This window comes from Accipiter gentilis, chromosome 15, assembly GCF_929443795.1.
Source record: "Accipiter gentilis chromosome 15, bAccGen1.1, whole genome shotgun sequence".
Classification (NCBI taxonomy): domain Eukaryota; kingdom Metazoa; phylum Chordata; class Aves; order Accipitriformes; family Accipitridae; genus Astur; species Astur gentilis.
The window spans coordinates 11,622,403-11,634,792 of record NC_064894.1 but is presented as its reverse complement, the minus strand read 5'-3'; the positions used below and the strand labels follow the sequence as shown (position 1 = coordinate 11,634,792).

At 40.6% G+C, this 12,390-nt stretch overlaps 1 protein-coding gene across 3 annotated transcripts in view; it reads left to right on the top strand.

Moving 5' to 3' along the window:
* Positions 1-12,390, top strand: part of RARS2 (arginyl-tRNA synthetase 2, mitochondrial) — a 40,740-nt gene that overhangs the window by 26,510 nt on the left and 1,840 nt on the right. For 2 of the 3 annotated variants that reach the window (XM_049818207.1, XM_049818205.1), the window contains 7 exons: positions 1,863-1,939; positions 3,236-3,360; positions 7,543-7,610; positions 7,710-7,819; positions 7,946-8,029; positions 8,853-8,948; positions 11,705-11,779. In XM_049818207.1, the coding sequence (XP_049674164.1) occupies positions 1,863-1,939; positions 3,236-3,360; positions 7,543-7,610; positions 7,710-7,819; positions 7,946-8,029; positions 8,853-8,948; positions 11,705-11,779 (635 nt within the window). The remainder of the gene's footprint in view (positions 1-1,862; positions 1,940-3,235; positions 3,361-7,542; positions 7,611-7,709; positions 7,820-7,945; positions 8,030-8,852; positions 8,949-11,704; positions 11,780-12,390) is intronic. The other variant, XM_049818206.1, reaches the window with a different exon arrangement.

Genomic DNA, 12,390 nt, shown 5'->3' with positions numbered 1-12,390 from the left:
TATGAAATGGTAGTGTCTGCAGGTTCATCTTTTTTAGCCTACTTACATATCCATGTTTTGAATACTACTTTTAGGCAGAGATTAAGTTCTGTGGTATTCCTAGTATTTATTTCCATCCTTCTTAACAAATTTGGTTTTCATGCAATTTTAATTATGTGGATTGTTCAAGCATAATAAACTCATTGTTATGCTTCTTGCAGTATCACACAGCATCCCAAAAACACAGAAGTTGATGCTTAGTTTTCAGGTGACCAGCTGAAACCTGAAATTCAGCTTGTACTGCCAGATAGGTATTCTTATTTTGGCCTCACTTTTCATGTTATTATTTCCATGGGAGTTTAAAGGATTATTAAAAAAAAAGCTATTAGATTATTATTAGATTATTTCCTATTAATGATTTTAAATATTCTTCTGTACGCTATTTCTATATACATTGGTCAAGACAAGTAGTTGGAAACTTAAGTTGGTTTTTAGTTTAGTTTTAGCTGAAAATTCTGCTCTGTGAACAGTCACAAAGAAGCAATTAAGTAAGAAGGATTGGAGTCTTTGTCAGTGAGTATTGTCATGATTTGTCACAATATCTACTCACAAAAGACTGCAGTCCTTCAAAGAGGTGATTGTAGTCCAGGTGGTGAGGGATATGCTGCTGTGCATACAAAACCAAATCAGTTTCTGTCATGGAATGTATAATCTCTTGTAAAGCAGGAGAATGGAGATAAATTTAGACTTGGAGAGAAGCAGAAGAAACAGCGAGGCAGCACTGGCCAGTACAGTGAGCTGGCCTTTATCTAAACTTTGTAAAGTTTATTGTGAGGTCTTTAAGCGAGGGAGATCTGGCTTTGTTACAGGTACAGAGAGCTTCTCCCATGTGCAAGTTGCCTAGAAAAGAGCTTGGAAGGCCTTGTTTGAAATGCCGACCACTGCTATCCATTTATCAGCCGTGGTTGTGAATCAGCACTGAGAGAGGTGGCACATAGAAGTGGAGCAGGTTATGAGGAATTGTGAAGGAGGAGGCAGGTGCTGGAGGCTTGATACAATGGTAGAGTTGAGAAAAAATGGAATAAGCACTTCACTCACGGCTCACTCCCTGTCTTGGAATACCAAACAAATAAGGAAACAGTGGTTATTTGGTTATCACTGCAGTGTTTTTTAAGGAGGGATAAAGGAGTCTTTAAGCAGTGTAGTCAAAGCAACTAGGTAGGAAAGTGAACTTCTTAGCAACAGCTGTAGCTAGAAACACAAAGATCGTTGTTAGACATAAACTGCCACTGGAAACTGCTTTAAGTCATAGGAGAGTGTAATTGGAAGAAAGCACAAGGTGCATCATTAATATGAAAATGTGATAATTTATACTTTTTTTTTTAAATTATGCATCTGACTTGTGATGTAAAACTCCACAAATCATGCTGGAGACAATATAAACTAGTGGATTTGGAGAGAGACAGCTTAAAGAGGTGTTCTGTTTCTAAGCCAAAGGAACCTTAAAGTTTGGTGATGTAAAACATGGGAATATAACAAGAGCAGCAAGGTTCTGAAGTGAAAATGGAGGCATTCTGTTTGATGGGCACCTCACAGATTATGTGAAACTAAAGAACATCAAGGTTTCATTTCACTTCATGGCTTTGCCTTCATGACCTAGGAATAATAATTTTTGAAAAGGTGGATTGCTTTTTCTAACAAGATGCAAAGTCCCATTGCCATAGATTCCAGCTGTTACATTTTTAGTGTCTGTCTTCATAGGTCTTAATTCTGCTTGCAGTGGCTTACTGGCACAGTACTGTGGTGTGGTGTGTTTGTGTGTTAAAAGCTAATCCTTATCAAACTTGGAGTGTTTTCTGATATGCACCAATTCTATTCCTTAGACAGATAAAAGTCAAAGTAATCACTTTCAACATTTGTTCCAAATACTGAAGCTCATGGGTTATGACTGGGCAGAAAGGTATGTATTTATGAATCTTAATTATATACTTTTTTTTTTTTTTTTAAGAATGGGGTAACATTGGAATTTCAGCGGAGTGCTCTTTTGAAGAAAGTCTTCTGATTGTGTCCACTTTCCACCATGCTGTAGCACACCTCGTGTAGGCATTTTGGATCAAACTAAGCTACAAGATGAGCTGCTGGCATGCAACTAATCAACTCCAGAGTGCAAGCAGACATTTGACCTGTAGGACCCAACTAATGCTAGTCCAATAAGGAGGGAAAAATAAGAAAACAAACCCTCAGAATTGTGTGCAATGTGGGCCTCAGGGCCTTGGCACCAACCTTTTCATTCTATATGTCCGCTCCTACTGGTCCGCTTTATTTGTGAAGGGCGACATCGCCATGTGTTCAGGATGTGAAAAACAGTCCTGTCTCTCATTTAACAGACTTTTGTAACTGCTTGATGTGAAAAAGGGAAATAATCTTTCAGAGACTTTATGGCATAGCTTCTGGGATATTGTGTGATCACATGTTAAATGATTACTTGTTGAAGTATGATGTTTTAGCAGAGATCTGCGTCTGAGTTTGAATCATGCTTCAGGCTTGAAGTATCTATTGTAGGGAAATGTATCCCTGCTGTTTTTCATTGTAATTACCAATCTTGTTAGCAATCTGAGCAAAGGTCAATAAGGGATCTGCAGACTAAATCATATTCCTCTCTGACAGACTGCATGGTTTTTGTGGTTAAATATAGGATTTTAGCCTTCAGGAATGTTAGTCTGTCTCCTTTCACAGTGCTTAAAGTTGCACTAAAATTACCTTAGGTTATGGATCCAGAATAATGCTTGGGATTATTGTGAGCAGAAGCAATGAATGTTTTATTATTAGCAATGATTAATTACACTTTTAGTTTAATGTGGCCACAATAGAATTATTATGACTCCCTTTCTAATCTTATTAACAGATCTGTGTTGCCACAGTAATTTGATCTGTCTACATCCTGCCTCTCCTCAATTTATTGCAATTTATTGCATTGAGTCCCCTGTACCAAAGCTAGTAGCAAGAGCGGTTCCCACGAGCACGCAAATGACCAGGTTATCATAATTCTGATCATAATTTTCCCATTATATAATAAGTATGGAGCTTTGGTTGCTGAAATGAGAGTTACTGATTATATCACCAAGCTTCCCACGTTGGAGCGCTATTTATTCAGCTGTTACTGCTGTTTCCTGGTAAGAATCCAGCTCTGAACAAACACTGCAAACATTTCTCTTGATTAAAATGTAATTTTAGGTCCTGCTGTTTTTCAACACAGGTGCCAGCATGTGTCTTTTGGTCTAGTTCAAGGGATGAAGACTCGGAGAGGAGAAGTAATTTTCCTGGAAGACGTTTTAAATGAAGTTCGGTCAAGGATGTTGCAAAACATGGCTTCTGCAAAAAGTTAGCTATTTCAGGTCTTATTAATTTCTTTTGATATTCTGTGTGGATCAAAAACGTGTCATCTTTTGTACCTTTCACTTTTCCCTGCATCAGACTTATCAATCACAGTGATATGCCCTGATCTCTGCACTTTTTATATCTCCCATAATATAAACAATGTTAAAATAATCCTTTGCAACTCTGTGAACTTCCCTAAATTACAGATTTGCAAATTTTAACATTCAGTGAAATTTCATCATGCTTTTGCACTGGGAAGGAAGTACCTGCCTTTGGGGGACAACAGTAGCTTTTTTCTGGAGGGACAAACTAGTCAATAGTGGGGTTGGGGTTGGAGTTCAAGGAACAGTCAGATTTCATCCAAAGGATTTGTAGGTCTGACAGTTTTCTCTGGCAAGATTGACTGTAGCTTTTCTGCAACAACTGCCTTGTCATCCTCCCAGCCTCATGACTGTTTCCGGAGTCCCCGGGAGGTCACTGCTCTGCAGCAGAATCTGCTGAAGGGGATGTTTGCCTGCACCTCGGACTGTGGCTCTAGAGCCTTTTCCTCTTGATGCAGAAAACATTCAAGTAGTTCCCAGTGAAATGCTGCCCCCTCTTGTGCTTTCTGGCATCAGCTGCTGAATTGAATCAATGAACTGATGAGGTTAGGTAGCGTCCATCTTCCTTGCTCTGCCTTCTCAGCTTTTTTAATCCAGATAATTTTGCTTGTAGAGTGGACAAGGAGAAGGGGGGGCAGGCAGGATGATAGAAGGGTGACCCTGGATTCAAACCAGTTTTACTGCAGAGAGGAATGGAGCTTAGAGCTTCAGTTTAAAGGTTAGTATCATAGCTGAGTGCAAAGCAAACTTATTTTTATGCTGGACTGAACTGACACGGCAGAAGTACAGACCCCATGTTCCATTGCACAACTAGCAAGCCAAAGAACAGCTAAAAGAATTAATATGTTCAGAAGGCACTGCAGCATAACCCAGAGCTTATCCATTAGATCCTAAATGCTACCTGTGCTTGTAGAAATTTTCCTCCTTACATTTGAATTTCTGCCTAACTTCCCCTTTCCTAAGTAAGAAATTGTAAATCCCTGACTCATAGCAATGTCTTCAGTGTTTGAAAAGTGTTTGGATACACAGTGAAAGATACTGCAAACTCTTGTGTGGCATCAAAATGCCTCACTGTCATGGAAAAGATTTTGAGAGCTGGGCATTTAACAGCCAACGCTAGCTTTAAAAATCATACTTGTGTGGAGTTGGTTAGTTAAATACCTTTGTATAAACTCCTTGCTATTAGCTGTACGCAGTTCTGTTCTTTAAGTTTCCATTATTGGCATCCTTTTTCTTTCTACTAATCTCAATGAATCTCCTGTCCATGTAAATCCTCTCTACAATGCCAATTTCCTTTGCCGCTTTACCTTCTCTTAGATAGCTTTGTCTGTGTCTTATCAAGCACCTAAACAAAAGCCTGAATTCTGAGACAGTTTTTCTGTTTTGAAACAAATCTCGGTTATGAAATATAATAACGTAATCTAAATGTATTTGTCTTTGTGAATGAATAGCCAGTCTGAGACTTCTTAGGGCTATGAACTATCCCCACATTTTTCAAGCTTAGTCCTTTCTGAATTTTGTATATAGCAAAGGTATGATTAATACGAACTACTCAAAGTTGTCTCAGTTGGTTTTGCTGACCTGGCACAAAGAAATAGCAAAGCAAAAGACAGAAATCTAACTATACTAAAATTGTACTGCAAAACTGTTTCAGCTTAAGTAGTGCTGTAAGAGAACAGTGCAATTCTCCATATTCTGCTGTTAGTGGGAAATCAGCTGGGACAGCAAATCGTAAGCTGAACTCTGCAAATTTAATAGGTTACATATACCACAATAAAAAAAAGGCACTTGGCCTTTGCTAAAATGGAAAAGATTTGCCTTGAAAAGACTGTGATTAGAATCCTGCTTTCTCTCCAGTAGAGACAAAACAGGAAGAGTAGACCCTGCTGTGATCTGAGTTTAAAAATAGAAAGCATTATATATGTCAAAAGCATCACCTTTTCACTAGGCAAGGTTGTGGGTCCAAACAGAAGTAACTGATTTCCCAGAAGATCCAGCTTCTAAAGCACTGTTATCTAGGCAATCTTACTGTACTTCTGATGAACTGGAGCACCAGCTTGGCCCTGTGAACTTCCCCGTGAGATGGGGAATGAGACAGGCCCTTCAGTGAATTTCTGTATGCAACAGCATGCTGCTTATCTGCTAAAGAATATCACTCGAGTTGTAAAAAGCTGGAAATAGCTTTGCAGACATGCCTCTGCAGCTGTTGCAAGGACATTCTCTCTTAGACTCTCCTAGATTAATTAGGTTTTCTAATAATAGATTGAAGTTCTTTTGTAATGACTTAAGACTTTTGTAATGATAAGAGTTAAGTTAGTCAGAAGTGCTTTGGAGAGGCTCTTTTCGTGTCTACCCAGGAAGAAGGGCAAAACATGCCTAACTTATCTAGTGGCCTTCTATGATGGAGTGACTGCAGTAGTGGACAAGGGAAGAGCTATGGATGTCATCTACCTGGACTTCTGTAAGGCTTTTGATACAGTCCCCCACAACATTCTTATCTCTAGGTTGGAGAGATACAGGTTTGGTGGATGGACTGTTAGATGGATAAGGAATTGCCTGAACGATCGTGTCCAAAGAGTTATGTGAGTCAGTGGCTCAATGTCCAAGTGGAAATCAGTAAGAAGTGGTGTCCCTCAAGGGTCTGTACTGGGACCAATACTGCTTAATATCTTCATCAATGACATAGACAGTGGGATTAAATCTACCCTCAGCAAGTTTGCAGGTGACATCACGCTGAGAGGTGCAGTTGATTTGCTTGAAGGAAGGGATGCCATCCAAAGGGATGCTTGAGGAGTGGGCCCATGCAAACCTTGTGAGGTTCAACAAGGCCAAATGCAAGGTCCTGCACCTGGGTTGAGGCAATCACCAGTATCAGTACAGACTGGGGGATGAATGGATTGAGAGCAGCCCTGCCGAGAAGGACTTGGGAGTACTGGTGGATGAAAAATTGGACATGAGTTGGCAATGTGTGCTTGCAGCCCTGAAAGCTAATTGTATCCTGGGCTGCATAAAAAGAAGCATGGCCAGCAGGTCAAGGGAGGTGATTCTCCCCCTCTACTCTGCTGTCTTGAGACCCCACATGGAGTACTGTGTCCAGCTCTGGGGTCCCTGGTACAAGAAAGACATGGGCCTGTTCAAGTGGGTCCAGAGGAGTGTAATGAAAATGGTCAGGGCTGGAACACCTCTCCTATGAAGAGTTGGGGTTGTTTAGCCTGGAGAAGAGAAGGCTCTGGGGAGATGTTATTGTAGCCTTTCATTATATAAAGGGAGCTTATAAGAAAGATGGAGAAAGACTTTTTTACCAGGGCTTGTAGTGACAGGACAAGGGACAACAGTTTTAAACTGAAAGAGAGTAGGTTTAGATTGGAAGGAAGAAATTTTTTACAATGAGAGTGGTGAGACACTGGAACAGGTTGTCTAGAGAAGTTGCGGGTGCCCCATCCCTGGAAATGTTGAAGGTCAGGTTGCATGAGGATAGTAACCTGATCTAGTGAAAGATGTCCCTGCCCATGGCCAGGGGGGTTGGACTAGTTGATCTTTAAAGGTCTATGCCAACCCAAACCATTCTATGATTCTCACATCTCGGGTTCTCTGAATACAGTCAGTTTAGATATCTACAGTGGATGGTGTGAATACTCCCTAAATGTACATCCAAGTTCTCCATTAGTCATTGGAACAATTTTTCTTTGGCTATTTATGCCTCCCTATCGCTTGGAGTTTTTAAACAAAATCTGAATTGCCCTGTCACTCTCTTCCTGATCTTTGAGATTGGCTGTCTGAATTGTGAAGAGGAATTCAGTGTAGTCTATCCAGTCTGTTGTAATGAATGCTTTTGACCTTAAAATCTGCATTACACATACTAGGGGAAGTGGGGGAAAAGCACATCTGAAACAGCTGTATCTCAACTTTTAAGAAAGATTTTTATCCTGGACTTGATTTTTATCCTGGAATTGCATCCTGACAATTTCCATATTGCTTGTTCACAGTTATGGAAGATCTGCTGTTTTATTGGCATTTCCAAGTCTGACCAAGGGTGTCATTATGCTACTAAAGAGTTACAATTTCTTTTTCTCTTTCTTGTCAGCAACCAAAGAGGTAGAAGACCCTATGGAGACAGCAGAGAAAGTTGGTCTTGCAGCACTAATAATTCAGGTGAGTCTGAGCTGCCTCCAGAGGTGTTTGCATCTTCTGTGAAAAGTTAAAAATTGAGATGGAGAGCTGTATCTAGGTGACATTAATTTATTGTTCCAGGACTTCCGGGGCCTTCTGTCATCTGATTATCAGTTTAGCTGGGATCGAGCTCTTCAAAGTCGTGGAGATACAGGTGTGTTCTTGCAGTACACCCATGCCAGACTCCATAGGTAAGAGGACCGTTTGTATGCAGAAGTACAGTTTGACATGTATTTTAACCTTATTAACTTACTGCTTTGTTAAGTAGTAGTGTTAACACCTTCCCTAAATATGACACACGTTCACTTTTTCAGCAGAGGTGTGAAGTTTATGATGGGAATCACTGAGACTTCTCGGAAGAGAAAGCCAATTAAAATGAACTTTCCGCCTCATTTCCACAGGTCTGAGCTAACTGTCCATGTACTTTCCCAGTTCTAGGAACAGCCTCTCTGTGTGCTTGGTGTCAGTGACGAAGAATGGTGGCCCTAGGATTAAAGAAACTGATGTCAAAACCAAAATGCCAGTACTTGTAAAATATACCAAATCACAGAACTTAGATGTTTTTAGCTACCACTGTAGCTAGTGGGGTTTTTTAAACATTCTATTATTTCCCACTGTTGGTAACCAAGCTTAAAAGCAGACCCCTTCCTGTTGACTCAGGTCAAAGACCTGACATGTTTGGTTATTTTCTAAAAAGAATTTCGAAAGAGTCCATTTTGAACAGTTTTAGCAATTATAGTGATATTTCAGATAATTTTTAATGCAGACATGGATATGTATTTTCATAAAAGCAAGTAAGAGACCTTCCTGCATCAGGCCAAAAGCCCATACAACCTGCTATTCTGTCTAAGGCAATGGTAATAGGAGATGGTATTCAGGGAGAGCATGCAAGCCTGATCCCTTTCTGTAGTCTATTCTTCGTGTACTCCCTTATCATCTAGGTATTGATGGTATTATGGTACCTCCCTAGTCCTATTAGCGTCAGCTTCTGGGCCTGTTTTCCATGCATATCTCTAATCCTATTCATATTCAATATCTATCACAAATTTTAATTCTTTTATCTTGGGTTGAAGTCAGCTAGTCTGTCTCAATGTTCCATTCAGCTTGAGCAGAAGATGCCTACCCTTTTTTTCTTAAAACCACAAATTACTGTTTCTCTTGTTCAGCTTTGCTAATAAGAGTTTTTCATCCAACATTTGTTTGTTTTTCCTTCTTACATTTTAGTTTAGAACAGATGCATGGGAATGAGCAGCTAACGGACGTTAATGTGGCGTGCTTGCAAGAGCCAGATGCCATCTCTGTTCTTCAGCATCTTCTCAGGTTTGTCTAGTTTTCTTTCAAAATACCAGTTCCCTTAAAATAAAATTCTGAATTTGTTGCCAGCCTGTTGAGCAGGCACAGACTTGCATGATCATAAGAGAAAAATGGCTGTTTCAGGCAATGGCTTGTCTGTTGGGTCATACTGATTGCCAACAGTAGCCCTCACTTGAAATCTTTGTGGACTTTAGAAACCACACGAGGGAAAAAGCAGTATTTGGAACATACTCTGTGTACATGAGCCTCTTAATTACTTCTTGTCTTCAGAAAAATACGCTAAGCTCTATATAAATACTAGCTGCAGATTTGCTTGGTTCCTCTTGTTCTGTTTTTGTCATGTGGGAAAGGGGAGAGGAAGTGCTCCTGGGTGATGTGAAATGGGGTATGTGCATGTACACTCAGTAGCTCAACATCCTTCAGAGCTACTGAACGTGCACAACTAATACCTTTTAATAGAAGTAATGTTCTTCATTAATCAGTCTTAAAGCTGAACAGTTTCTGTTTTCATTATTTCACAGCTGTGTAATTAAAATACAGAGACAAGGGAGTTGTCCATGTTGCACAGCCTGTGATAGAGTTGGAAGTAATTGAGGCTTTCAGAATTCCTAGTGAGAGGTCCTGTATACTGCATTGCACACTGCACGGTGCCAGAGAGTTAACGTCTTTGGCCACACTAAGGCCTTCTTGAGGGCATCTGTTTAAAATTCAGACTTCCAAAAGCCATGCCAGAGTCCCAGGTGGCACCTTTCAGCCTGCAAGCGTAGGTTGCAGAGTCCTACCGTTAACTGTAATTGCCTCAAGAGGTCCGCCTGCAGTTTATTGTATGCTGCATGTTCTCTTGAGCAACAGCAAGACCAGCCAGCACTCTAAGTAAGACCAGTAGTGTCTTATTTATCTAGTGCAATTATATTTCACAGAAAATTCGTGAAATTCTTGGTTTTATCAATTAGTGTATAGCTGCCTGTCTTATGTGTGAAAACTGATGGGGTTAATATATTTTGGTTTGATTTGCAGGGATCACTGCATCCCAGACATGTGTCCATTTCCAAACAGAGGTTGTTGCTCCACTGCAGGACTCTTGTTTTTATAGAACTTCAGGTCTCCTTATTGCAAAGGCTTTTGAGTCTGGCCAGGCACCATACGGAATCTGTATGAAACATCTCCTGGGGCCTTTACTTTCAGTAGAAAGCAGTATTTAGGTTATCCACTAGACCAGGCACTCAGTGGCTAACAAACTCGCGTTTAGATATCCCATGATTTCAGGAGTAACAATTACTGTTCAGTCCTTCTTGTGAGTCACCATGAGTAGATTCTTCTTGAAAAGTTTCTATGATAAACAATCCTGACTTGTCAGAAGCCCACTTCTCATGGCTCTGCTCTGCTGTTTGAAAAGCTACCAAACATTTGCCCTTAAGATTAGCTGACTGGTTCTGAATGCCATTAACTTTGCAGACTAATGAATAGTAGATTGAAGGTAGCGTGTATATCCCTGCAAAAATGGACTTATTTAACTGCTAAAGTATTCTAACAAGATGTTGTAGGCCAACACTGAAGAAGCAGCTTCATGAAGCAGCAAAATTGGTATCAAAAGAGGACCCTTTCATTTGATACCAACTTTGTTGCTTCATAAAGCTTTATTAATGGCTGTTTGATGGTGCTTGTTAAGTTAATAGTAATTTTTCTATACCTACATTGCTGTCTCTGAGGAGCCAACAGCTGCTGGTGTCTCTGTGGTCCCTGAGAGAATGCAGAGCTTCCCCTAATTTTGTCTCTTTCACATCTGTTGCACAGTGGTATAAAGGCAGTGACCCTCCTTGTTTGAACAGTGGCCACCTACAGCATGCTGGCTGAGATGAGCTGCTGAATGCATGTGTAAGAGATGTTTTTGTAGCTTACCCACCAAGGGAATGGGGAACACTCCCTCCCTGGTGCTATAGCTCTTACGTGACCACTGAGTCCCCATTATCAGACATCACTCCCCAGTTCTCCCGCAGCTTGCCTTTGAAGGAGGATCCCAGGGAAGTTTGGCTCAGACATGCTGGAGGGGATGGGCCTGGGAGCTGAGCAAAGACCAGGAGTAGTCCACTCCCCACTTTGAATTTGGAATCTATTCGGCCCCAGAAGTGCTGATAACTTGTTGCAGGCTGTGAAAAAGAGGACGTGCACAAGTGGACAGCAGAACACACGAAGAAAAAAACATAGATCTCCATGACTCTGCCTGTACTATTCAGTTTAATACTGTCTTACATAAGTCAATTTTATTCCAGGATTATGTAAACCCACTTTGTTTTTGTCTTTTCTAATGTTACAATATTTCCTTTAGCTACTTAAAATTCAAAGCTGCATTTACTAAAGGCAACATCCTCTAAGGGACTATTTTGACTGCCTTGGTTATTTAATACATTTTTTGCTCCTAGGAACTTACAATTAGTGTTGAAATGTAAATCCAGACATAATGTTCCAGGAGCAAATATAGCTCTTGTGTTCTATTTGCTATAGCCTGCCTCTCTGAGCTCTGCCATCTACAGTGTTTGCATGAAGAGGAGCAGAAGCAATCATCTTCAATAATAAGTGAATGAGAAAGATACAACCAATTGTGTGCCAATTACATGGCTTAGGTCTGGTTCAGAAGATTATTTTGGTTAATTCTGCAGTTGTTGTTGTGTGTTTGTTCTGACTTAAGCAAGTCTGATCAGCCTTGTATCTGAGTACACCTTCCTACCACTTCAACAACAAACAACCCTTTTCTTTCTTCACAGGTATGATGAGGTCCTATATAGATCTTCTCAGGATCTGCAACCCAAGCACATTGTCAGCTACCTCCTCACACTCAGGTAAGGTGATTGCCGATACTGGCATCCGTCTCTGGTAAGGACAGGTCTTCCTGAGCTGGCTCTGCAGCCCTCACATCTGCACTGCTTTGAAGAGTAAAAACAGGGGGAAGATATAAATTTGTGGGGCAGTTTCTCTAGAGCAGGAAAGGTATAAAGTAGGATAGCAAATAATATAGTAGAGATCAAGGTTGGAACCAGGAAACAAAGGAGCCAGGAGCCTCCTCAGAAACTAACTGCTTTCAAGAAAAAAGAATTACTTGGCTGTAACCCAGTGTCTGAACGCAGAATCATGCTGGACTAATCATATCTCAAAGAGCAGATCTGAGCTGATAATATGCTCTCAAATCTCAAAATTTCAGCTAGGAAATTTTGTCCAAACCCCTTTTAACCACTGATCTCAGCCTATGTGTTGAGATGGACAAAGCATATTATTACTGTAAGTCATACTGCATGTGTGACCTCCATAGGGACCTGTCTGATTTGACAGCACAGTGGAATACGGGAGTAGACTTGCTGGAGGAAGCTGTAGAGCCTGTGTATGGGGAATGCTTTAACAAGTTAAGGAAACTTGTCTAAGGAATCCTGCCCCTTGGGAATGACAGGGCAGGCTC